At 35.3% G+C, this 27,209-nt stretch overlaps 1 protein-coding gene across 3 annotated transcripts in view; it reads left to right on the top strand.

Annotated features, from left to right (window-relative positions):
• Nucleotides 1-427: 427 nt before the first annotated feature.
• Nucleotides 428-27,209, top strand: part of LOC117415003 (potassium voltage-gated channel subfamily D member 2-like) — a 108,181-nt gene continuing 81,399 nt past the window's right edge. For all 3 annotated transcript variants that reach the window (XR_009329181.1, XM_059027266.1, XM_059027265.1), the window contains exons 1-2: nt 428-978; nt 1,397-2,599. Coding sequence is in view for 2 of the 3 variants with exons in the window: in XM_059027266.1 (XP_058883249.1) it covers nt 1,488-2,599 (1,112 nt within the window). In the remaining variant the exon portion in view is untranslated. The remainder of the gene's footprint in view (nt 979-1,396; nt 2,600-27,209) is intronic.

The following is a 27,209-nucleotide window of genomic DNA, read 5'->3' as shown; positions in this document are numbered from 1 at the left end:
CCGTGTCTGAATTAAAACTGTCTCCGCCTAGTGGTATTTTTTTTAAATGATGAATCTAAACCTATATAAGTATGTAGGTAATATACCGGCGATATATGTCATACTTGATTGTTAAAAAACCCCCAAAAAAAACCAAAAAAAAACATCTTAAAACAACCATACCAACAACACCAACCTGTTTTTTTATGTGCATTATTGTTTGCTGTAATCTCTATGATATATGTAATGAGTTTTGTGGGTTTTAAGAATACACAATAAGTATCATGATTCTGTATTTATGCTCTTCTGTACTTGGTACTGGATGTTTGAAGCGATCACTTGAAAACTGAATATTCGGAATTGAAAGTATAAATAACCATGTATCAACGACAGTTAATTGATGCTTGCAGGCTGCAAATGACACGCCCCCGTATCCAAAACACAGCACACTGAAGCACAATATTCATGCTCGCCCTAGCTAGTTAAAGTATAGAAGAACGAGCGATCTCTTAAACTTGCCTGAACTACTTTGATAATTTGTTTTCTTGATTCCCTGGATCTTTGCATCGATTTGTCTTGCTTCCAGGTATTGACTTCAGTGACATCCCAGAAGGATTTTTTTTCTCTACATTTCGCTCAGCACAGACGTATGAGAGGTGGTCCTGATTCAACGAGTGCAGCTCTACAGCGCTTTTCTTCAAGTGGAATATTAGACATACGATAACGATCTGCCGTGTTACATTCTAATGTCACAAATAATCAAAATGATTAGAAGGTGGTAAACCACCAGGCGTGATTACGTGTCCCTTGAACTTGTTGCTGCTCTTTTGAAACCTTTGTGAAGAGATTCTCCAGTGCTTGGTGCTTGAGATGCAATGCAGCTCTCCTAACCGACATAAAGAAAACAAGGATAAGAAACATATATGAACAGATTGTGGAAGAACTATAATTTCAAAACTCTTCATGTTTTTCTTTCAAATTAATAGACTTTGTGTAGAGGTGAGTATTTTATTAATTTATGCAGCAATTAAAATATGAAAATACAATTGAAATACAACGTATTTGTATTAGATTCGCATTCAAATGCACCTGAAGTAAATTATACGATCAATTAGAACACCTGTTTCTAACTTCATCGATACTAGGAATGGCATTCTATATAACTGTAAAGTACTCGATTATACTGTGTTTCTAAAATACTTTTAGAGCAGCTTTATTGAGTTACTGACAAGGGTATTCAAGGATTGGGTCACAGGTGTTGTCCTTGGTATGCATAAAGCAGAATGAAATAGGTAGCAAAACAAATATTAAATAAACAAAAACTGTTGAATTACACTAATGATTTGTCTATTTTTACGCATGTTTTATAGTTGCTGATTTGACTTTTTTAATATCTAGTTGTATCCACTTTTTTTAGATGTCCTTTCATCGACTCTGTGATTCCGTAATTCCCCAGTGAGGATCGGTTGTTTGCTTTGGTTGGAGTTAGGTGTAGCAAACAGGTCGAAATGGCAGCCGGAGTAGCAGCGTGGCTTCCCTTTGCCCGAGCAGCGGCCATAGGATGGATGCCAGTAGCCAGTGCCCCTATGCCATTAGCACCCAGAGAAAAAAGGAGAACACAGGACGGCTTTATTATCATTAACGTAAGTGGGACCAAGTTTCAAACCTGGAGGAGTACTTTGGAGAGGTACCCGGACACCTTACTCGGAAGCACAGAGAAGGACTTCTTTTTTAATGAGGAAATTAATGAGTATTTCTTTGACCGTGACCCAGACATTTTCAGGCACATACTTAATTTCTACCGCACTGGTAAATTGCATTACCCACGGCATGAATGCATTTCTGCATACGACGAGGAGCTATCCTTTTTCGGCATAATCCCTGAGATTATTGGTGACTGTTGTTATGAAGAATATAAGGATCGCAGGCGAGAGAATGCAGAGAGAATCCAAGACGACGCTGACGACGAGAATAACAAAGAGGGAGTTATGCCGGATATGACCCTACGTCAGTCAATGTGGCGGGCATTTGAAAACCCACACACGAGCACTTTAGCTCTTGTATTTTATTATGTCACTGGCTTTTTCATCGCTGTTTCAGTCATAGCCAACGTGGTGGAAACTGTACCCTGTAGGGCTTCACCTGGCATGATTAAGGATTTGCCCTGTGGGGAGCGCTATGCCTTGGCATTTTTTTGTCTCGATACTGCATGTGTTATGATATTTACAGTCGAATATCTACTTCGCTTAATCGCAGCACCCAGTCGTTACAGATTTGTCCGAAGTGTTATGAGCATCATTGACGTGGTTGCCATCATGCCCTATTATATTGGGTTGGTAATGACTGACAACGAGGACGTGAGTGGGGCCTTTGTAACCCTAAGGGTTTTCAGGGTCTTCCGGATTTTTAAATTTTCACGCCATTCACAGGGACTGCGTATCTTGGGTTACACGTTGAAGAGTTGTGCTTCTGAGCTAGGATTTTTGCTTTTCTCGCTGACCATGGCCATTATCATCTTTGCCACAGTGATGTTCTACGCAGAGAAAGGCTCCACAGCCAGCAAGTTCACCAGTATTCCTGCAGCTTTCTGGTATACTATCGTTACCATGACTACACTTGGGTAGGTATAGTTTTTTCTTTGCTTGTCGTTTAAACATGCATATACAAATGTCCATTGAAATGTTGGATTTTATAATAGTTACATACACATGGTATGTACCATTGTAACAGCTAAACTAGTAGGCTATTTAAAATGAAACCATTAGCTTGGAGGAGCAGGGACAACCATGTCACCATTAACTATGTCAAATGACTAAATACTGGGCATTCCTATGATATGTTTTTGTTTTTTAGTTAATTAAGTAGGTAATTTAATGAACACATTAGTTTAAAATGAATTAAAATTGTGCCCCATTTCAGTGATAGTATCCACTGGGAAATGAAACCCGCAAAAGACTACTATTTTTCTAAATACTTTTAGAGTATTTTTATTGCGTTACTGACTAGGATATTCAAGGGTTGGGTCACAGGTGCAAAGGCATAAAGCAGAATTAAATAGGTAACAAAACCAATATTCAGTAAACAAAGACTGTTGTATTATATGGTTATAGTTGCTGATATTGACTTTTTTAACGAGTGGTATATCAACAAGGATGAATAAAGATATATATATTTATATTTTTGATGACCTTAATTTTAGAAAAAGGAAAATTTGTTATTTGTTTTGTGCAGCTACTAGCAGCAGCACAATGAGACGCCTTCATGCCTTTAAAAATCCTGCTGGTAGTAACATGTTGTCTAAGTAAAAACCGGAATTGAAGATTTTTTTTTTTTTGAATGAAAGTGATTTATGATACAAACAGGTATTAATGCAGTGTATTGTATTTATCTTTATTGTAATGGAAGTTCATCACAGCAAATCTGTAGTTTGTTATGATTCAAAGAAAGGGGAATTCGTAATTTAACATTTGACCTGGTTTTCAAAAATCCCACTCAGCTTCGTTCTAACCTTACAGTGCGATAAACTGGTTGAGTTCTCCAAGGTTCTGAAATTGAAAACACACGCTATCACGTGTTTGACCATAACTGAAGTGGCTGAACTTAGACGCTGCCACTTCCGTGTTTTCCCACCCAGAAGGTAATGTGTCTACGTGCAGATTTAAAGCTTAAATGTGTTTCTATTGTTGCATTTAGGAGTCAGACAGTGGACACTAGTTGATCAAAACGGATAGAGAGATTACATGTTCCAATACGGACTCTGTTTTAGTCAGTTTCACGATAGTACTGTGCTGAGTTATCAAAACAAAAGTACTTGATACCAGATATCACCCGTAGCATCTTCTTCAGGCCATGCTCTGAATAACAAAATGTATTTAAAATAAATGTAACATGTATTACTGTTCTTTTTAAGAACATGCTTTAGGGAACACATACACATTGCAATTATAAAATAATACATTGAATTGAATGCATGGAGTGCCTTTAGTGTTTTTCAAACTGTAACACAGAACCACCCATGGACCCTGGTGTTCAGGCAACTGTTGCTGTTCTCAGTCTATACATTGAGTCAAACTAGATTGTAAATGCACCAATGGCTTTACCTGAATTAGAACAACGTGGGTATATGTATTTGTTTGGATTATTCATATGGCTTTTGTGAATTTTTATATTTTATTATATTTGATCTATTCTGGATCACAAACGCATACTGGTATTTGCCTACAAATGTGCCTGGGCTGTCAGGCTAGAGAATATGAATATGAAAATGCAATTACTCCATGACACTCAAAAGAGAATGGATAGATAGATGCTGTGCAAGGTTCTGAGGGTAGGTACCATAACAATTCTGTATGGGATTTCATTAATGAGTTGTTGGTTTACAGCATGCACCACTTTGTTTATTTATTGATGAGATAATACGAAATAACTCATAAAGGACAATTAAGTGTACTGAAACGTACCTAAACAAAACCCCTAGGACCAGGTGTTTTTTGGCTGTAGTTGACTCTTTTCCTATAAACATTCACTAAAAATCTATTTTTTACAGTTGCATCTTGGAAATGGTGTCCTTTTTTTCAAAACACTCAGGGAAACATTATAAAGTACTTCAGAAACCATACAAACCTTTCACTTTTTTCCAACACAATATTTCTTTCTTTTTTAAAGTATTTTTTATGTGTTCTGCTTAGAGATACCTTACAATACTTCCTGAAAGTTTTGTTGAAAAATAATTATGTATGGGCAAATTACAAGACATTGCTTCACCTGAGTGATTGTAATGACATAATACACATTTATTCTCAGGGTCTTTATAAGCAATAATGGACACTACTCTCAATTATTTTCTCCAAATAAATATTTATAAATAAAATAAAAGTTATTCATTCCATTATTATCGTAATAAGGAAAAAAAAACTTATCTGCTTATAGTGACTTGTTTCTTGATATTTATAAATGTTATATATATATATATATATATATATATATATATATATATATATATATATATATATATATATATAAAACACATGAGAAAGAATAAATGTTCTAATATAAATATAAGTCAAATGCATCAGATTTACAGTGTTTCCCCTTTTTTTATTAGTTCTAAACAAGTTCTTGTGATGTTTCTGCTTTTGTGTCTGCAGGCTCCTGTAAACTTTCTCCACTGACAGCGTGATCTTTAAAAGGGGCAATATAAGAACTAGGTTGCAAAATTATCTCTAAAACCTGATTTGGGTAACTAAGTATATGGCTTTCAAAGGGTTTAGCTGAAATTAGTCATGTATTCACTTGTTGACGCTTTAAATAATATAAACCAAGTGATGTGGTTACATTAATCAAGCTTTAAAAATAATTTTGCAACCTAGTTACTATTTTTCCCCTTTTGAAAATCATAGAGTAAATGCCCCTCTCAGTGACGTCATACACACACACACACACACACACACACACACACACACACAAAAACTATCAGGAAGTGAACGTGAGTCCCTCCCCTATCCAATCATATGTGTTTCATGCCTGTACTGCAAAGTACGATGACCCTTTAAGTCATCAAAACAAAGTGCTTTTTTATCGTATTTATACGATCGCAGTCCTAAAGCCTACTTCAGTATGATCATGTTAACATGATCTAGGTCCTTAAAGGGTTAAATATTTTACACTTTTATGAGTTAAACTATATCTATCCACTTCCAATTAACATATAAACCAAATATAACAAAATGTGTGCATTTTTTATAATTGAAGGGGCTATTGTTGATTTGTACAACACCTTTACTATGGTATTTGCATTAAACCAGCAACAAATATTACAGCATGTTGACACCAGTAATACTGGCAATATTGGAAGTTTTAACACTAGTAATACAATCTTACAGTAGTTGTATGGAGTTCAACTATTGTTATAAGTAATCTCTTGCTAGTTTTATACAGTTAAAGTCTGTTTTCAAATGTGCCTGTTTCATAGCCCCTTCATGGCTCAATACGTGAACCTTGCCTATGGTTGTTTACAACTGTGTGTAAATGCCATAGAGATACCTTTACATTCAATAGACTGCGGGCAATTATTACATACTAGACCCATTCGGTTGATCAATTCCTCAAACAAAAAGGGCTATAGCTGTCATATTAAGGAAGCATGCAAATGAGTATAAGTACTGTGTTGTACACCTACTGTATGCTGCCAAATGTTTGGTCATATTGATAAATATGTTTGAACATTTCGAATAGAAATCAAGAATACTCAAAAAAAAAAATGAATTGCATCATTTGCCTTCAATTGTATAAACCCAGGTGTTTGAGTCAGTAGCATCCAGTTCTTCCTATGCTGGTGGCAAATTGAATTAATCCCAAAGGGACGAATTGACTAAGGATTTCTGTGTGTTTTTTTCATTTTAATTATTTAAAAGTCCTTGTGAACTCTATTTATAAATAACTTAAATATCAGCATCCACTGACAAGGATCGCTGTGTATTTAAATACAAAAAAAATCTGTATTTTTTTGCAGTTCTGCTAAAATAATTTGGCCTATATAATTCTGTGACAAAGTATTGTACACAAGGAAACAATTGGGCATATACAAGGGTCTTTAACACTTTTTGAAAAGGTGAAAACACCTGTTCATTTTACAGAACTAGAATCAAACACCTAAGTAAACACTCTTACGTTGTTTCCCATTTTGTAATGAATGTGTATTTTTTTCTTAAATTCGGTACAATATGAACCTATAACCTTGTATTCTGATATTATTATTATTATTATTATTATTATTATTATTATTATTATTATTATTATTATTATTATTATTATTACTGGAAAATATGTTATTGCTAACAACTTGGCATCTTAAGCAGAAGTAGAAAGCAATTGTTTTAAGTGTGGACAACAGGATTGGAAGCCATGCAAGGAGAGTTTCCATAAACTAATCCAGCACGCTAAGGAGGTGCTAAATGATATGCAATATGAAACTTTTGTAAAAAACCTGAGAATAAAATGAGTTCATATGGCTATTGGAGCTCCCTTTAGCAATAGATATTGTGCACTGTAACTTATCTCATACAGAAATCAATTCTCATTCCTATTTATACTGTATAACCCTTATGAACTATGCAGAGTCAGACAAAATTGTTGCTTGTGTCCAGTAGAACAGTTGTAGAGAGATGACTGTGATGCATTTGCTATGATCTCCAAGAAAGCACTCTAATAAATTGAATATCATGTTTTTTTTAATGTACATGTTATTTATTAATGTCTCATTACTTTTATGCCAGGTCCGATTGCAGAGTTATGTTTTTTGGGTTTTTTTTTTAATGTTCGGATTAACACAGTACAATGCTACCTTTAATATTAAACCTAATATATATATATATATATATATATATATATATATATATATATATATATATATATATATATATATATATATATATATATATATCATGATATGTATTTATATGTATTTTCTTTTTTTTTTTGGGGGGGGGGGGGGGGGGTAAAACTAACTAGTTTTATAAAATAGCCAGCTTGCACACCGAAATTGACCGTTTCAATGAATAGGGGCTGTGATATCTGAACTAGAATCAGTGTGGTGAAAAAATTAAGCTGACAAATGGTTTTTGATTCAAAAACACTATGTACAAGAAAGGTACACCTCCAATCCAATCATATAAGCACGAGATTTAAACTGACATTGTACAAGGCCTGAGTACAGCTCACTGCATATGTTGGTATCAGAAAGCACGGATATCCATGGAGTCAATTCGAAAGAGATGAAAAGACTGACAAAACTTTACAATGTTTGTTATTTATACCTTTGTAAACACTTGTTGACTCCACTCCCATTTGTTCAATGATAGGGGTTTCCACTCTATCATTGCACATTCCCGCTGCAGGGGATAAGGGGGGGGGATACCACATTGCAGGGCGCATCCATCTTTCAGTTCCCCTCCCCATCTCACACTATCTGCCTTTTGACATTTAACTCAGACACCTATCTGTGACTTTGAGTCGTGTTAGGCTATGCAAAACTGCACGTAGCTGGTTTTGCCGATGGGAAAAGAAAGAACTCGAAACTTACACAATACTGTATAGAAACTTAATATAAAAGCATATTAAAGCAACTGAATTAGTAAAACTTATAATTAATAACATAATTAATACCTCATGCAGAAAGCCATTACTACATTAGTGCTGTATGCATTGTTAACCCTACCGTCGCCCCCAGGCTTACTTAATTGACTCATTTTCTGCTATTGAAGTGCCCTAGCCAATTTAATCAGCAGTTTTAATTGGCTTATTGGCATTCATATTGTGACACATGGAGATGCAACAAGGTCTGTAATTGGCGGGCATACTGGAGTTGTCTTGTGAACCTTGACGTATTGGGCTTTACTAAGGTTACACGTTTAGTTCACACTACAGTTACAAAGTTGCTGTCTCTGAGGACCTGTAGTAGGTGCAAAAACATGATGTATTTATTTATGCACCATATAATAAGTTGTTATGTATTAAGTTAGCTGGAATTTTACAAGAGGAACTTATGGTGCAGAATAATCAAACAAATGATAAAGTTAGCTAAAGCACCAAAACCACATTATCTATCCCGTGAGTCAACAATGTGGAAAGAAAAGGGTGTAATATCAGTGTGAACAATCCTTTAATCAAAACCAATGGGTAGACACCATTTTAATTATAGTGGTCCATTTAAAAAAAAAAAAGGACATTTGTTAAACATGTTTTCGTTAATTTTCAAAACCTGTGGTATCTTGCAAAGCATAGAAGAATACTAATTTGACATCACTGTTGCCTTTTGGTTATTTGTGTTGCACATCACATGCACAGTACTGAATGAAATCTTTTCTGGGACATAATGACACCATGAATTCTGTGAATTAAAGATAGCAGGTTAAGTTGCTGATGATCATTTACCAGTGATCAACAAGCATATCAGTACCTTTGCATTTCTGTACATGGTTCTATAAGTGCCCAGGTTTCCTGCAAGCCCCTGAAATGTGATGTATGAACTAAGAGCCTGCATGCTGGAGATGACTAAATGACATTGCAAAGCAGCTTATGATATCTAATGATAGCGAAAACAAGGAGACAAGTGTCTGAAGTTTGATGTCACTGCAAAGTCAAAGAAGCATGGAGAGAACAAGTTTGTGATAGGAACTAACACTGTTTGTGTTTATCAATAGTTACAGTAAACTGGAAACAATCTTTAATTGCACTTTGATCACCCTAGAAAGCAAACAATAACAAGGCTTCTTATTGTATATCGCATGAGAAATTATGTCAAAATTGTAACAGTATGGTAGTGTACATTGAGTAACTAAAGTGAAAAGTGTTAACATTTACCCTGCTGGATCATTATTGTTATTGGTCTTCTCTGCCACTTTCCTGCATTTTATGTAATGATCAGAAAATAATATCTTTGACCCTCAGGACATTTGGAAACAGTATGATTTAACTAATTTACAGAATGTCTACAGGAAAAAAATGTAATGTAATTCAATAAAAAGAGAAGATGTAGGTCACAACATGATCATATGTGAATCCAGGGATGTGAAGGAAAGGCATGCATGTTATATTCTTTCCATTTTTTTCAAGTTAAACAATTCCTTTAATTGTGGAAGTAAAATATATAATGTGTTTTGTTTAAATCATAAAAAAATCATAAAACAATAATAGCATTTCCCCCACATTCTAGCTGTGTCAGAATAGTTGTTATTGTTTAGCATAATTGATTCGGATATGCTTTTTAATCAATTAACTTATGGATTTATTTTTTTAATCACTACAGATTAATAGAAGTGATGTTTTAAGGTGTATCATTGTCAGTAATAAATTCAGTCCACTAGTTAGTCTGCATAAGCTGTTTCCTATGTCCCTGGCTCCAAAGAAAATGAAACATACATTCCAGAATTTGGGGCACTCACGTTAGAATCTGGAGTATGTACTCTAATATTATAAGATAGACTAATAAACCTGTGGCCATGTCATTGAACTAAGATATATCATTTTTATTTTAATTGTTTTAATTCAAGAAAACAACTGACTGAAACACACACCATGTGGTTGTCAGGCCCTTAACCATACAACATAATAGTATTTAGTATTTTACTAGCACATCCGCTCTTTAAATAAAAAGCATACTGTAATTGTGTGGGTTCAAGTAGTCTTTATTCCTAGAACCAGAACCAGAACCGTATAGGCTGACAAAGCACATTAAAACATACTGCATACCTGTACTCCAAAAAAGGCAGTATTACTAAAAACATGAATTATGAAAATGTGTATTGAAAGGACAGCTGCTGTTATTATGCAGCAGTAAGACAGTGGAGTGGAATATTTCTTCTGTATAATAATACGAGTGAGTGATGATGCACATTTGAAATTTTAATTAGATGCAAGTGACTGGGCCCATTTAAATCTTCAATTAGAAATGAAATGTTTTGACTAAACCTAATTTTTCTCTTTCATACAGTAGCCCTAAGCATACTAATAAGATAAAGCATCCACCCTGTCAGCCACATCCAAACATGATTCATTTCTAGGTATCACTTTTCTGTATGTTAATCAACACATTGTTGTTTTAATATCGATTCATAACACAAAACCTTTTTTTAAAAATCGCTTCACTGTACATTTGCACTTTCTTCTATTTATAGCTTTTACAGTCAGTTATCTAATTTGACCTTATTTACCACTCTACACCACACCCTTTAACCCTAAGTGTCAGAAATCTCAGATTTTCTCAGTATTCAATGATACCCCCACCCCCAGCCTGTGGGAGCGTAAAAACCATACTACATGAAAGTTAAATGGCATTGACTACATAATACAGTAGTAACTCAGTGCCAAGTTAATATTATTTATGCAAATAGTAAAATGCTTTTATTAAATACATATGCTATCAAAAGTCACCTGGGAAACAATGGAATATTTAAAAGGGCAGTAAAGGTTGAGTGGGTGTGAATGCAGTTTCTTGGCAGTGTTAATGTGTTTGTAAATGTCTCTGTACTCACTGATAGTACTGTAATTGCATGTTAAAGAGCTCCATCGGATATAAATATATGAGTCTTTGTTAATTTCAGAGAGCTATTTAAATGTAGACAAGTTGCTACAAAAAATGAGAATGGATATGCCATTAGGAATCTGAAGACAAACAAGCAGCGGGCTATGTTTAGGTCTCCTGGAAGAGTTCACTATTGTTCCTTTGTTGTACTATTACACTGGGAATTTAAATATATCTACTGAACAGTACAGGCAAACTGCAGTTTGTGTTTGCTGATCTCCAATGCCTGTAAGTGCCAAATGGGAGTTGCAGTCCTCCCCCTTTATAACTTAAGGAACCCCTTTATACCGCAGAATGAGCTGTAATTCGGCTTGACCATGGCTCCCATTTGCCCCATAATGCCATTGCAGTAGAACTTTCATTCTCGTTCACAAACAGCATGGTCTTGTAACTATGGATCCCAGCTATACCATTATAAGAGGGAAACACTGTACCAGTTATACAGAGCTCCCTTTATGGACTGTTGACTACAACAGGTGCCTGGAAGCTGTGGGGTTAGATACCAGTTCATGTCCCAGTCATGTTCACCTAATAAATGGATAGTAAATACCAAGATTATTATAATAGCACCTACTGATTAGGAGTCCACAGGGTAGAGAATGTGATGCAACTGGACCCATCCCCCTCCCTTTTATTCAAGGCACTTCTCTTACATTTTCACCAGCTATAGAATCCCATTTCACAACTGTATTTTTGCATTGTGGCAGTGGAACAGACAGAATAGTCCATAGACCTTTGACTGACAACAGAGGCAATCCTGAACACTTTGTTCAATTTGTCTTTTGCTAATATTATAAACTATTTTGTCCTTAACCACTCTGAGCCTGTGTACAGTGTTACTTTTCATTTCAAGATGTACTGCTTAGCTCACATAGACAATCTTGTTCACTTACACATGCCAACAAGGATCTGGGTAATCCCAAAGCTATAGTAACAACTGAAAGCCATTTGTTGTTATTGTTCTCATTAATCCAGGATTAAATATACACATTTATTTCAGTATTATATTATTTATACATGTTTTATTAAGTGAAATTGCCACCAAAGCAGGAAGTCAGTGCCCAATTTCCTGTTCTTTAATGATTGATAGTCACTATTATGGTTTGATTACTGGCTTTTGCAGGGTGTTTGGTTTCTGTATTTCTAGATAATGTTGAACACTTAAATACATTGTTTATATCGGCTGATGTTTTTGCACAAATAGCTTGAGAAATATAAACAAAAACAACAACCGCAACGTTTTGTCTCCTGATATCCAATAAATACCTTTTTTGGATATCTGTCACCAACATATAAAATATTTGTATAATATTTGTACCATATCTAGTAATATTCATGTATTCATATGTTTTCTAAATAACAGGACCATTGGATGATTTATTTTATACAATTTACTTTTTATTTGTTCTCTATGTGTGAGGAAAGATTTAGGTAGCATACAAAATAATCTTGATTTATTTCCTCAGTCCGTATGCAATCTTGCCTCCAACAAAGATGGTGCATCTATGTAACCCAGAATAGACTTCAGTGTATGAGGCCCTCATTCGATAATACAAACATTTCAACGGAAGATCATTCTTTATTGAATTAGTTAAATAGAATAATATCCTACACAACATAATATGCTTTATAGGGTTGCTTAGTCAAATTGGTTTGCGTAAGCTTGTTTTATATTAGGTATTAACAATTATTGTCTAAAAATGCAGATGGGTTTCCTTACATTTAAAAGAAGTGTAAAACTAATGATTAATACAGAAATCAAATTACACAAAACATCAGAGCGTGGACTAGTAAGAAACCTTTTTAGAAAGTAAGAAAGTTGCTCAGAAAATGTAGCTTTAAGCTGAACAGCATGAAGCCCTCTTCTGGTATACAATCTTATCATTATTGATTCATGACTGAAGCAGAACTACTTTTGTGTTTCACCTCATAAGCTAATGGATGTTGGTAGACATTTAAATGGCAATAGCTTTTTGAGTATAACTTGCCCTTTCATATAGTCAATAGATTGATCACTTAAATGTGAGCAAAATGGAATAAAATACATTTTTACCAGATAAACGTATGAGGGAAAAAGATTTACAGTACTGCTCCCCTGAGTGTTGGATGTCTTCTGTCTGGTTTTCTGGTTAAAATTAATGCAATTGAGACAACGTGGTTTTCTGGTTAAAATTAATGCAATTGAGACAACGTGCCGCAGTGCTTAACAATAACAAAAGCATGTGCAACCGATGTAAATGCATTTCATGTTTAATATATTAGGGGTATAGAAAGGATCCTTGCTCAGTGGCTTACATTAGGCAATTCCCATCTGTGTTATTTTGATAGGTGGTTACACAAAGCAGCTTTGTAAAACATAACACATACCTTCGACAATAGCAAGCAATATTCAGCCACCATGGAAGTTGTCCATGTATAATAAAACTATACAACAAAGCACAGATATGAGATCAGCTACATGCAAATCATCCCTTAATCCCCCCCCCCCCCCCCCACCACCCCACCAAACATTTGCTGCCATTTCCTCACTAATACCAAGATTTATCAAAGCAATGTTCAATATAACCATTTCCAACTTATTAATTTAAAAAGAAAAATGCAACACAGTCAACAAACAACATGGTGTTGTCAACAGTGTTGACCTTACATGGATTAGTATTTCAATACATGGTCATTCAATCTGCACACTGGTGCTTATGGGAAAATCAATCTATTCCAAATACCAAAGTGGGGTTGAAGCTCATCATTTACAGAAAGACGAATCCCTGATATAAATATGTAAGTGGTTTGTTTTTCAAAAAGTATACACTTGAGGGCTCCCGAGTTGCGCATCCGATAAAGCTGCTCCGTGTGGAGTGCAGGAAGCTCCCTATAGCCTGGATGTCGCCGGTTCGAGTCCAGGCTATTCCACTTCTGACCGTGGACGGGAGTTCCCAGGGGGCGGCAGCACCGCCCGGGGGTGGAGGGCTTAGGTCGGCCAGGGTGTCCTCGGCTCACCGCGCACCAGTGACCCCTATAGACTGGCCGGGCAAAATTAATTGGCAACTACTAAATTAAAAAAAAAAAAGTTTACACAAAAAAATACAAGTAAATACACTGTACCATTTTCTTATATAAATAATGAATGATTACCCAAAAACATACTCAAGTCGTCATTAAAATGATCTTCTTTAATGTGAAATGTGAAATCATTCTGTATAGTTAAAGGTTTACAGTGCCACAATCACCAAATCCTTGGCGACCCTACCTAAAGAACATAAAATAACCGATGCGCATTCTGTAGAGCCAGTTTGTCCGAAAAATCCATACTGACATGTTCTTATTGTTTATTCTTCTTGTGAGTTAAGTCTTTTTCCCACTCAGACACCCCCTAGAATTGCTGACATGTGGTGTGATTACTGATTAGGTTTTCAATGATAATGCTACTGTCCGTTTCACAATTTCAGGATGCAAATCTAGTTCCTTGTAGATACACAGTACTCTACTTTCTGTTTTCATTTTGTAACACTGACAGTTCTATTTATCAAGGTGCTCAGAAACTTAAAAGTGTTATATACAGGTAGTGAACAAAAAAATGGAAACACCAATGTAAAGTCACTTAATAGGGCGTTGGGCCACTATGGCATCCCACTCTGTGGAGTTCTCGGCGGACCGTTTTTGATGAAACTAGCTGCTTGCGCCCCAGGTTGAAATTTGCATTCAATTGATCTGCAGTTGCTCGCCTGTTTTGCATTCAATTGATCTGCAGTTGCTCGTGGGCAGCAGTGTGGAGTAGTGGTTATGGCTCTGGACTCTTGACCGGAGGGTCATGTTGTTCAGTCCCAGGTGGGAGACACTGCTGCTGTACCCTTGAGCAAGGTACTTTACCTGGATTGCTCCAGTAAAAAAAACCCAACTGTATAAATGGGTAATTGTACGTAAAAATAATGTGATATCTTGTAACAATTGTAAGCCGACCTGGATAAGGGCGTCTGCTAAGAAATAAATTGCTTGCTTGCTTGTTTTTGCCTTGCACTTCAAATTAATGCACGGATATCACAAACCTGAAGTATGCGCTTCCATCCACTGTTGCCCTTTGCTGATGAGGTCTTTTCCTCGGAGTTCCATGCCGACTTCACCTTAGACACCGTTGCTCGTGAAACATCAGCAAGTTGAGCTGTCTTGGTCACTGAAGCTCTTGCCAAGCGCACCCGAACAATCACCCTTCTTTCAAAGTCACTGAGGTCTCCTCTTGCAGCCATGCTAGCCATAATTATAGGCAACCAGGCCTGTCCAGCATTTTTATACATGACCCTAAGCATGCTGGGATGTTATTTGCTTAATTAACGCATGAGCCACACCTGTGTGGAAGCCCTTGCTTTCAATATACTTGGTGTCCCTCATTTACCCAGGTGTTTCCATTTGTTTGTTCACTACCTGTAGTAAGCAGATTAGGTATTTTGGTAGTTTGGAAGTAAACTACAGTATCTTTAAACTTTCAGGTATTTTAGAAACTTACAGACATTTTGCTATCATAGAGGTACATCCCCTGTACAGTAGGCTGTTATGAATTTGTCTTTTGTTGTTTGAAGCTATAATGTAAGAATATTAAAAACATTGTCTGTCTACTTTTAATTTGGAAAGCATAGTATGGTTATCAGATGCAATATGTAATATATTTATCTTTATTCAGCAATCTGTTTCTCTGGGCTATTCTTGTAATGGTCAGTGTTATAAAGTATATAGATATACTTTATAACATTGACCATTATATATAGATATGCTGAACAAAAAAGAACCACCAAATGGAGGGGGGGGGGGGGGGGGGGGAGCATTTTAAATGCATTCATTTGAATTACAAAATGTGATTGTGGATGTAAAAGCAATTAACGTTCGGCTTGCTCATTGTGCAGAACATTTCTATTTGTAGCTGGTCTTCTGGGCTGTTTTCCAGTTTCCTGTATTATATAAACAGTACAGATGCCAAACAATTCAGATAATTCAAAGGTTAATAAACTTATCGGAACATTTGATTTAAGGTAGAGCAAATGGCCACTATGCTTGACAAACCGTGGGCATTTGATCTTCAATAAATCATTACTTTAAACTGTAGCAAATTGTGCATTTTAGACAATTAAAATCTGCCTGCTTTATACATGGACTGCTAAGCAAAGCACCCAAAAGCTTTACTGTAACAATCATTGTGTCTCAAATGAGATATACTCTGCAAAAGTGCTTAAAAACAGATACATTTATTAACACCAATACCTTTGATTTGTACGCTTAGTGAAAATAATCTTGTCACTGGGGCTAACAGTTAAACATAACTGCAGTCTTCAGTATTTTTTTTCTTTTAATGAATGTATTGCATTTTCTGGCTGTATGTAAAAAACATTGTGATTACATTAGATGATCCACCATGTACAGTACATACTTTCTCAATTTCAGGTATCTACATACAGTCATTTCTATCTGATTGATATCTGAGATGTAATAAGAAAATGTCTTATTGGATGTGTTTGTGTTACACAAAGATGACAAGAAGAGTCATTTTAAAAAGCAGTGTACTTTACAGTTATTTAGCACTTTTACATAGTTCAACATCTGTTGTGCCATTATTTAAATATATTATGTCGTAGTATAAGAACCATAGATAGACAGTTAGACTATCTTTTGTACAGGTATTTGTATTTTCAAAGGGGGCATTTTTGAAAACGAAGAATCAGTAGTGTTGAACAGGGTTTCAGCTTTCATGCGATCAGTGTTGTTTAGAATTACACAGAGGAAGTTTCTGTTTATTAACTTTGGTGTCTACTCCTCAGGTAGTCCTGTGTTAATTAGTCTCCCACTGCAGTTAATCAAATGCCTGTCAAAAGCATTGTTCTTTAAGAGGCAGCTTTACTTGTTGTATTAAGTAATAAGCCCCTAGTTTTAATGAAGGCAGTTGATGCCTCTTTTTCAGTATGTTATCTATGTTTTTGATGGCCTGTTATTATCTTTTGATGAATTCCATGGCACACATACAAACAAAGAGGTTGAATTTCTTACTGACAAACTTTAATGTACATAAATAATAAGAAAGACATATTCAATAATAAACACTTTCATTAATGCCCCCAAATAAAGAAGGAAAAAAAGCAATGTAATTAAAAAAAATAATAAGTTCATGAAAAACATATTTAATAACAGTCACATGTAACACATTTAGTTGTGATATCCCATACCAGGTTCAGCAGTAGAGGATCTAATTTTTTTTATTTCATACCAAGCAGTTGCATGGCACAGTCATTTTGTTTGCTAGTATTACATATTTAAAATCAAATAACATATACTGCATTACAATATAAAAGAAAATCAAAACAGGATATTCCAAGGGTCTTATTTTTACAATAAAGTGTATTAGATTCTATAATTTGTTTTTGCTGTTGTTGAAAAATATTTCATGAGGAGCCTGCAGCCTTAAAACCCATGAAGGAAATAGTCATTTGAATGTACAAAAAAGTTATTCTATCACAAAAGTAAAAGCGCAATTAACCTGATCTTCCATGGTAAAGTGACCAGATACAGTTCAGTGATTCATAAGCATTTTTATTTTGGTTCCCTGCATGTGGCAATAATATTCACTACACTAGCTTGCTCAAAACCATCTTTCCCTAATTCCTGCATAGCTGGACTCCTGTTGTTTTCTGACTTTACGTGAGAGAGTTTCAAGTGGGCAGCTGAATCTGCATTCAGATTCACGTTAATGGACATAAAGGCGACCTTGTTTGACATTTAATGGTTTCAATTAAAAACATTGTAAAGCCTATTTTTTTTTCCCGAGAGGACATAATGTATTCTTGAAAAACCTCTTGAGCAGTGCACTAGAAAACACAAAACACAAAAAACTGTGAACACTACAATTACATTTTAAGAGATTGATAGGATGTATTCTGTTGTTCTAATAGAACAATTGCAATGAATGATTGCTGCACTGCAGTAATACATTCTTGGTAAACCTGTAAAGAGACCTACTACTATAAGTGTGTTCCAGTAACACATACTGCAAAGCTTGTTAATTAATATAATATTTGATTACTCATGGAGTTTCATGTTGTATGTTTTAATGTCATATACCTTTGCAGGGTTCTCACCTTTTATCAAATCTGGGGGCATAACCACATCAAAGCAAATATTTTTCTACAAGGATTATTGATTTGGGGTTTTAGTGGGGGAAAGGGCAAGGATATCTCATGCTATATATATATATATATATATATATATATATATATATATATATATATATATATATATATATATATATATATTTATATATATATATATATACAGACGTGCTCAAATTTGTTGGTACCCCTCCACAAAAATTGGCATCCACCATTGTTTATTCCATATTTAATAGAAATCAGACTTTGCTTTTGATTTTTTATTCAACATAATATTGTAAATAATAAAACAAATGAAAATTGCATGGACAAAAATGATGGTACCGCTAACCTAATATTTTGTTGCACAACCTTTAGAGGCAATCACTGCAATCAAACATTTTCTGTAGCTCTCAATGAGACTTCTGCACCTGTTAACAGGTAGTTTGGCCCACTCTTCCTGAGCAAACTGCTCCAGCTGTCTCAGGTTTGATGGGTGCCTTCTCCAGACTGCAAGTTTCAGCTCTTTCCATAGATGTTCGATAGGATTCAGATCAGGACTCATAGAAGGCCACTTCAGAATAGTCAAATGTTTTGTTCTTATCCATTCTTGGGTGCTTTTAGTTGTGTGTTTTGGGTCATTATCCTGTTGGAGGACCCATGACCTGCGACTGAGACAGAGCTTTCTGACACTGGGCAGTACGTTTCGCTCCAGAATGCCTTGATAGTCTTGAGATTTCATTGTGCCCTGCACAGATTCAAGGCACCCTGTGCCAGGCGCAGCAAAGCAGCCCCAAAAGATAACCGAGCCTCCTCCATGTTTCACTGTAGGTATGGTGTTCTTTTCTTTGAAAGCTTCATTTTTTCGTCTGTGAACATAGAGCTGATGTGACTTGCCAAAAAGCTCCAGTTTTGACTCATCTGTCCAAAGAACATTCTCCCAGAAGGATTGTGGCTTGTCAATATGCATTTTAGCAAATTCCAGTCTGGCTTTTTTATTTTTTTCTTTCAAAAGTGGAGTCCTCCTGGGTCTTCTTCCATGGAGCCCACTTTCGCTCAAAAAGCGACGGATGGTGCGATCAGAAACTGACGTACCTTCACCTTGGAGTTCAGCTTGTATCTCTTTGGCAGTTATCCTTGGTTCTTTTTCTACCATTCGCACTATCCTTCTGTTCAATCTGGGGTCGATTTTCCTCTTGCGGCCGCGCCCAGGGAGGTTGGCTACAGTTCCATGGACCTTAAACTTCTTAATAATATTTGCAACTGTTGTCACAGGAACATCAAGCTGCTTGGAGATGGTCTTGTAGCCTTTACCTTTACCATGCCTGTCTATTATTTTCTTTCTGATCTCCTCAGACAACTCTCTCCTTTGCTTTCTCTGGTCCATGTTCAGTGTGGTGCACACAATGATACCAAACAGCACAGTGACTACTTTTCTCCATTTAAATAGGCTGAATGACTGATTACAAGATTGGAGACATGTGTGATACAAATTAAAGAAACGAATTAGTTTGAAATATCACTATAATCCAATTATTTATTATCTTTTCTAAGGGGTACCAACAAATGTGTCCAGGCCATTTTAGAATATCTTTGTAGAATAAGCAATAATTCATCTCTTTTCACAGCTTCTTTGCTTTATTCTATGACATACCAAAGGCATGCAAGTATACATGATAAAATAGTTTTTAATTTAATCACTTTCCAGGAGGAATGAAGCATTATTTCAATGAGCTGTAAGGGTACCAACAAATTTGAGCACGTCTGTATATATATATATATATATATATATATATATATATATATATATATATATATATATATATATTGTCCTTTTGGGGGGTGGGATGGTGGTGGTTGAGTGTTATTAATTCCATATGCCAATTACAACTGTCTGTTGATAAAACAGCAGCAGCATTAAGAGAGAGTAGGATTGGGGTTCTGGGGGGTTCACTTGCATTTGCATGAGATAATGGATGACAAATATCCAAAGAACACTGCTCCCAATCTTCATGTTTTGCCCTTGGGTTTGGGGCATTTGTTGCCTGTTTTAGCTCACTCTGATGAGCCAGATTTGCCACAAGTGTTGGGGCATTCCATATGTTATCCATGTACTACCAATTCAGAAGTGGGTTATTTGTTCTTCTGCGTCAGAGACTGCCAAGTCAAGAATCACATTGAATATTTTACCAGTCACCAATAAAGATATTGTTTCTGCAAGATAACAGCATTTGGATTTACATGACCCATTTTATTTCTGCTCCCAAGAAACAGTCAAACCAACAGTATGAAACAAAGAAAAAAATAATATCCTCAGAGGCTGATGAAAAATTGCAAATGTTATTGTCACTTTGAAAAAGAAAACTGTTTAACATATTTCACACATCAAAACCAGCTTGTACCTTTTTGAGAAGGCACAGATGTCAGATATGCAATATTGTCTTTCTCAGAAGATAATTGAACCCAGGGGGTATATACATTTCACAAACGGAAAGAAAGCAAATCTAATTTAAACATAAAAACATTTATAAAAACAGACCAACTGTTATAATCTACAGTACATTGTACATTTAACATAAGTTTTGGTATATACCTTTGTATAAATGCGTTTATTACCAAGGGCTCATATCACTGGCCATAGGTCCACTAAAGACATTATCTCTATGGAGTGTAAATAAAAATCATAAATAATTTACACTTGTATTATGTTGTTGTATTATTTCATTTATTACATGTTTAAAATGTATGATATAAGAATAGAGTGTTTCATATTAGAGAAGATTGCCTGCAAAAGCAGGATACCATACTGTTTACAATCAAAGTAAAGGGCAGTAGATAAGTAGTTGGTAAATTATAAATTAAACTACATAACTTTTACCTCAACGCTACAAATGTTGTCCTGTTTCAACAGTTAAGCTTGCACTTTAGAGGCTAAAACGTAAGAAAAATACCAGGATCCTGAAGTGACAAACAGTCAATACTGAGCGTGCCTCATGGAGCCAACCAATCATTAGGAAAACAAGTGTGGAATGTTATTCAATGCTTATGCACCACAGCTGTGGTCATTTTCATTTACATCTTTAAATAAGGTAAAAATACAAACATGGGCAGAACATTGATGTTTCTATGCTCTAGCCTGTTGTAAATTCTGCATTTTAAAATGTGGACGTACATTTTTCTGCAGGATGGGGTAGTCCTTTCTTACAACTGCAGAATCTAATGTAAAAACTGAACTTTGTGTGCATTGACTGTTCTTTAACACGGAATGATTAAATTCAGATCAAATAAGCTGAATGTTGCTGTATTTCAGCCTCAGTTTTCTTTACCCTGAAACTGTTGCATTACTTTTGCTGGTTAGTATATTTTAAATGGTGTTTTAAATAGTGATATCTAAAATCTAATTTTGAATACTGCTGTGTGTGCTGAAGAATATATATTTTTTGGTGGGGGGGGTGTTAATATTCAAATTCAAACCTTTATTTAACCAGATAAAGACATTGAGAACAAGTTCTCATTTAAAATGCCGACCTGGCCAAGAGGCAACATAAATACGTACAACATACAACAATACATAGACAGTTAGAGACATTACAGCAATACGAAATAAAAAATAAATCAATCAATAAATAAAAACTAATAAAATCAGTGTCTGCTCTGACAAGCACATGAAACAGGGAAAATAGCTTCATGTCTAGAAAAGAAAGCACCCTCTGAGATAAAACCAGGGAGTTTAAGCCTTTATTGTAACTCATTCCAATCGTGAGCAGCTGCATATTGGAATGCGTTATGCCCAACAGCAGTAAAAACACGAGGAACAATTAGACTAATCAAATTGCTGAATCGAAGGTTGTAATAGGAGACCGATATAGTCAACAATTCGCTTAAATAGAGGGGTAATTTCCTGATTAGGGTTTTATAAATGAGTCTGTACCAATGACAAAGCCGACGTTGTTGAAGTGAGGGCCAGCCAACCAAAGTGTAGAGTTCACAGTGATGAGAGCGGTAGGGAGCACCAGTGACAAATCTTATTGCAGAGTGATATAAAGCATCAAGCTTCCTAAGGGCAACATTAGAAGCAGCTTTATAAATTACATCTCCATAATCTAAAATGGGTAGTACAGACATCTGTACCAATAAATACTTAGCTGGCCGAGTGAAGCATGATTTATTTCGGTAAAGAAAGCCGAGTCTAGCTCGAACTTTCGATTGTAGTTTAACGATATGTGGTTTAAAAGTAAGTGCACTGTCTAGCCAAATACCCAGGTATTTATAAACTTCCACTTGCTCAAGGTCAACCTTACAAAAGGTACCAATTTTGCAGCCTTGCTCAAGAACTGCAGGATTGGTAACATTTGCATGTCCCCTATTAAATAACATACATTTAGCTTTATCAACATTAAGCAATAAAAGTAGATCACAAAAAGATTTTTGAATCTGATTGAAACTTGTTTGCAAGTCTGATAACACTGAATATAGAGTAGGGCCAATTGAATATAAAATAGAGTCATCAGCATAGAGATGGATATGTGAATGATCTATCCCCTTAGCAATATTATTAATATAAATGGAAAAAAGAGAAGGGCCCAATATTGAACCTTGTGGCACACCCATAGTAACCAAGCAAGGCTGTGATATAAATCCATCCGATTTTACACATTGCGTTCTATTTAAAAGATAGTTCTGAAACCAAGCAGCAGAAACCCCATCACAGCCTATACTCCATAGCCTGTTCAAAAGAATAGAATGATCCACAATATCAATATATGGTTTCCAAGACATATATCAGAATTTTGTGTTTTAAGCCACAGTTATGGTATTTAACAGTAAGTCTTATGTTGAAAGAATATTTCATTTATCGACATGGGAATCGGTTTTAAGTTCATTAAACACAGTGTCTTTAACTATATTGCAGTCTAGATGTTTTAATTAGGTTTCCCCTTCAGTTAGCAATGCCATTTTACTGTACATTGTAAAGGTACAGTTTCCTTAAGAACCTGTTATTGAAATACAATATGGTATTCATGAAGGTTTGTTATCTTTTTTGTTCTATTGCTAAGAGTAATCTAATGTTAATGAAACCATAACACAGCCCTTCTCTTAGATCAACAATGAACCCATTCCCATCCAGATTGCACTCTGAAACATCTGTCGCTGTATGTTTAGCAACCATTGTTATGATACACTCTTATTACAGAGTAGACAAAAAGCCTCTTTCTGGCTCTTATGTGATATGTTAATGTATTTTGCTCACAGGGGGGCAATGTGTAATTCGAATTGACTTGTTTAAAAGCACAAACACGTGTGCATTTGAGGCTGATACTGGCTACTGCAAGCTTGCTTTTCAAACCTAGGTGTATTGCTTCTGGTCATCTTTCCAATGGAGCACTTTATCAGCTAGTGCCAGAAAGCCACGTTCTGTAGTTTGATAAGCAGAATCTGGTTTGGATTTAAACCCTAGAACCAGGTCTTGAAAAAGAATCCTTCTATTTTGACAAAGGTTGATGGTGGAATCATTCCAAGGCATTCAGTAAACTACAGTACAGTGCCATTGCTGACCCTGATTGTTTCATGATGGCTAACAGTATATCAATGCTTCAATGAAAATAATGAACATGAGTTTGCTGTAGTGTCATATACCAAGCATAATCTGACATTGGCTAATAATGGTCAATCAGGGATGGCCTTGTTAGAAGATCATGGTTTAAAAAAAAAAATTATAACACAGCGCTTCACATGGTTTAAACATGAAACAAATATCTGGGTTAGAGGTGCTTGTCAGAATTCACAAGAGAGCAACTGTGACATTCTCAACTGCCTAAGATTGACACAAGGTACATATTCAAAAGTGTATTAAGTAAATTGAGTGCCATTCAAAGATGGGCTTTGAGCCCACTCTCTTTCCACTCTGCTGCAGAAACATTCAGCAGCAGATACATTACTTACCTTATATACACTCTGTGCTTCTAATCTACTGCAAATGACAGACAGCTACAGATGAACTATTAAGTTAACTTTAATAATCAAGTAGTATTCGTTTTCATTGTTCTGTTGACCAAAAAGATAATATCTGATGGGAAAAATGTATATGTATTATTGAGGTCTGCGTAACTGCACAATGTCTTTATTATGTTGTAAACATAATAAAGATATATATATATATATATATATATATATATATATATATATAGATAGATAGATAGATAGATAGATAGATAGATAGATAGATAGACAGATAGATATCCGCACACACATACACAATGTGTTGCAAGATTGTATATTAATGGTTTCATAAAAATGAGGAATCCAATTTACATTCTATCTAAAATCTAGAAATGCTGTTAAGTAAAGTAAGGTTTTATATCTAATTAAGGAAATAATGTACATTGTTCTCAAAGGAAATTAAAGTATATGTATCTCCAAATGGGAAAGTGCAGTCTTCCAAGCATGCAATTAATCATCGGCTTTTCTTCGTAAATGAAAATGGGAACCTCTGTGGTCTTGTACTGAATCACTGGTTGTAATGTAGTTGTTATCTCAATGGACAGTAGAGCCAATAATCTCTATACGGAAGCAAAGAAATACACTTTACCTGAGCAGATCATCAATCTCACAATCATTGCTACTGATATTTCAAATAAAGTGCCAGTGAACAGTAACTACACACAAGGGAAGCATAGTCTGTTTAAGCATATCATAAAACCAAAACCTCAACAATACATATGATCTCACCAGTACGATGTGTTTGTTTCCAGTGGCTTTTTGCCCCCTTATATTAAACCCAACTGCATATAATTGATAACTGTGGCAATTTGCTTTTTAACAGCAGATTACAAACTTGCAGCATTTAAAATGTAAATGACAAGCTGGAAAAAATAAATACATTTTTTAAACATAATTACTTTTTATTTCTCAAATGTGTCTCTGATGAACTGTTGCAGGCTTTAACTTTGATGAATTTTTTAATTTATTTTTTTCATTTATTTATTTATGGGTTATCAGATTAGCGACCCATGGATAGTAAATTTAGAATCTGATTGTTTCACATGAATGGTGTTCGGGAAAATATTATGATTGCTGGAGTGGTGAGACCCAGGGGTCATTATTTAGTGTTTCTGTTAAAAAAAACTAAACTCATAAAATAGCATTGCAAGAGTGTATAATCATTTTAAGAGTATTAGCCTCTGGGAGAATTTACACCACTGTAGATCATGTAGAAGATCCGCTGTTACCATGGTAATATCTGCTAAATGCCCAGATCTATTTTCCATACCCAGGAGCTGTGCATATAAAAAGCTCATTTCAAAAACTATTTTTTATTAAACATATTGGCAATACAACATCAGGGGAGGAATAAAATAAAAATAAAGCTCTGACACACCAAAGGTGCCTACTGTAACTTCCATAAAGGATTAGAAATTTTGAATCCTAATGGAATTTCTCCCTGTACATGTTTTTAGTGAGAAACATTGTAATACGACTGTGTTTAAACTGATATCTTATTGTCAGATCAGTTAACCATGTACTTCAATTATATTATTATTATTTATTTCTTAGCAGACACCCTTATCCAGGGCGACTTACAATTGTTACAAGATATCACATTATTTTTTTTAGATACAATTACCCATTTACACAGTTGGGTTTTTACTGGAGCAATCTAGGTAAAGCACCTTGCTCAAGGGTACAACAGCAGTGTCCCCCACTGGGTATTGAACCCACGACCCTCCGGTCAAGAGTCTGGAGCCCTAACCACTACTCCACACTGCTGCCCTAACCACTACTCCACACTGATGCTAATGTTATTAATTATAACATTAAGTAGGCAGTAATTTAAAATAACAATGCTTGCCGCAAATTATGCTGTGAAGCTTAATATTCTGGATTTAGCAGTGTGTCTAATTTTCATATTTACACAACTCTGATTGCATTACAAGTTAATGATGTTAATAGCCTAAAGCATTCTGAGTGTTTGGAAGTTATTTTGTTTACATCACCACCACTAACGCCAGCAGGAATTGTTCTGAAAAAAAAGAAAAAATAACCCCACATTGTTATTCAAATAGAGTCGATAAAGACCCCCCGAAAATTCACATATACTTGTAATTAGTGTTGTGCTGTAACTCATTACTCTGAATGGCTTTTTCAGGAGGTATTCAATAAACAGATTAATTAACGTGTTGATTTCAAAACAAAAAGACCTGTCCTTCCCTCAAAGTACTAATCAAAGGCAATTAACTTGTGTTTTAAAAGCCAATTGGAAAATGATTTTCCTCTCATCCGGAACACAGACATTTTGTAAAGAAACTTGCTTCCAATTTTAGCAGCGTCTTTACTCCAGTTGCCATACTGGATTTTTTGTATGTCAAGAAGCCGGGTGACATACACTGTGAAAAAAAATACCATATTGTTACTGTAAATTTACCTTAATATTGACTTAATAAAACTGTATTTGTAGATTAATTCTAGTGTATATTTCTGTATTACACCGTGTAACAATTATTATTATTTTTTTTGTTCCTGGGTAGTAAGTGTTATTTCCTAATTGCTTATGCCTCAAAAGTATAGCAAATGGCTATTATTCCCCACAAACTTTGCTTTTGTGACCAGGACAGTGATATTTTGAAATTTACCTATTTTCCAGAACATTCCAGATAGATTCAGTGCTGAGTAAACTTGGAGTAACTTCTAGAACTTTCTAGAACTTTCCAGTAATATAAATAGTAGTATAAATACAGGGGCCTTAAGCCCACCAGTTCAGTTTAGTTCCAGCTGCCTAAGTGGATACATATCTGCATTTTTCTGAGATGGCATCAAGAGGCTGCAAGCATCCGGCAGATGCATTTTGCTATGTCTGCGGCCAATTTATCAAGACAAGAGCGAAAAAGTACTCTGTGGAAGCATCTGCTAAGATGTGTGAGGCCTACAAGGCATATTTCGGCATGCCTGTCGGGGATCAAGACAAACCCTGGGCACCTCATTTCACCTGCGAGCACTCCAAAAAAACTCTAGAAGGTAAGATGGACAATTGT

The sequence above is a fragment of the Acipenser ruthenus genome, chromosome 7, assembly GCF_902713425.1.
Source record: "Acipenser ruthenus chromosome 7, fAciRut3.2 maternal haplotype, whole genome shotgun sequence".
Taxonomy (NCBI): domain Eukaryota; kingdom Metazoa; phylum Chordata; class Actinopteri; order Acipenseriformes; family Acipenseridae; genus Acipenser; species Acipenser ruthenus.
This window is presented reverse-complemented; position numbering and strand designations above follow the sequence as displayed.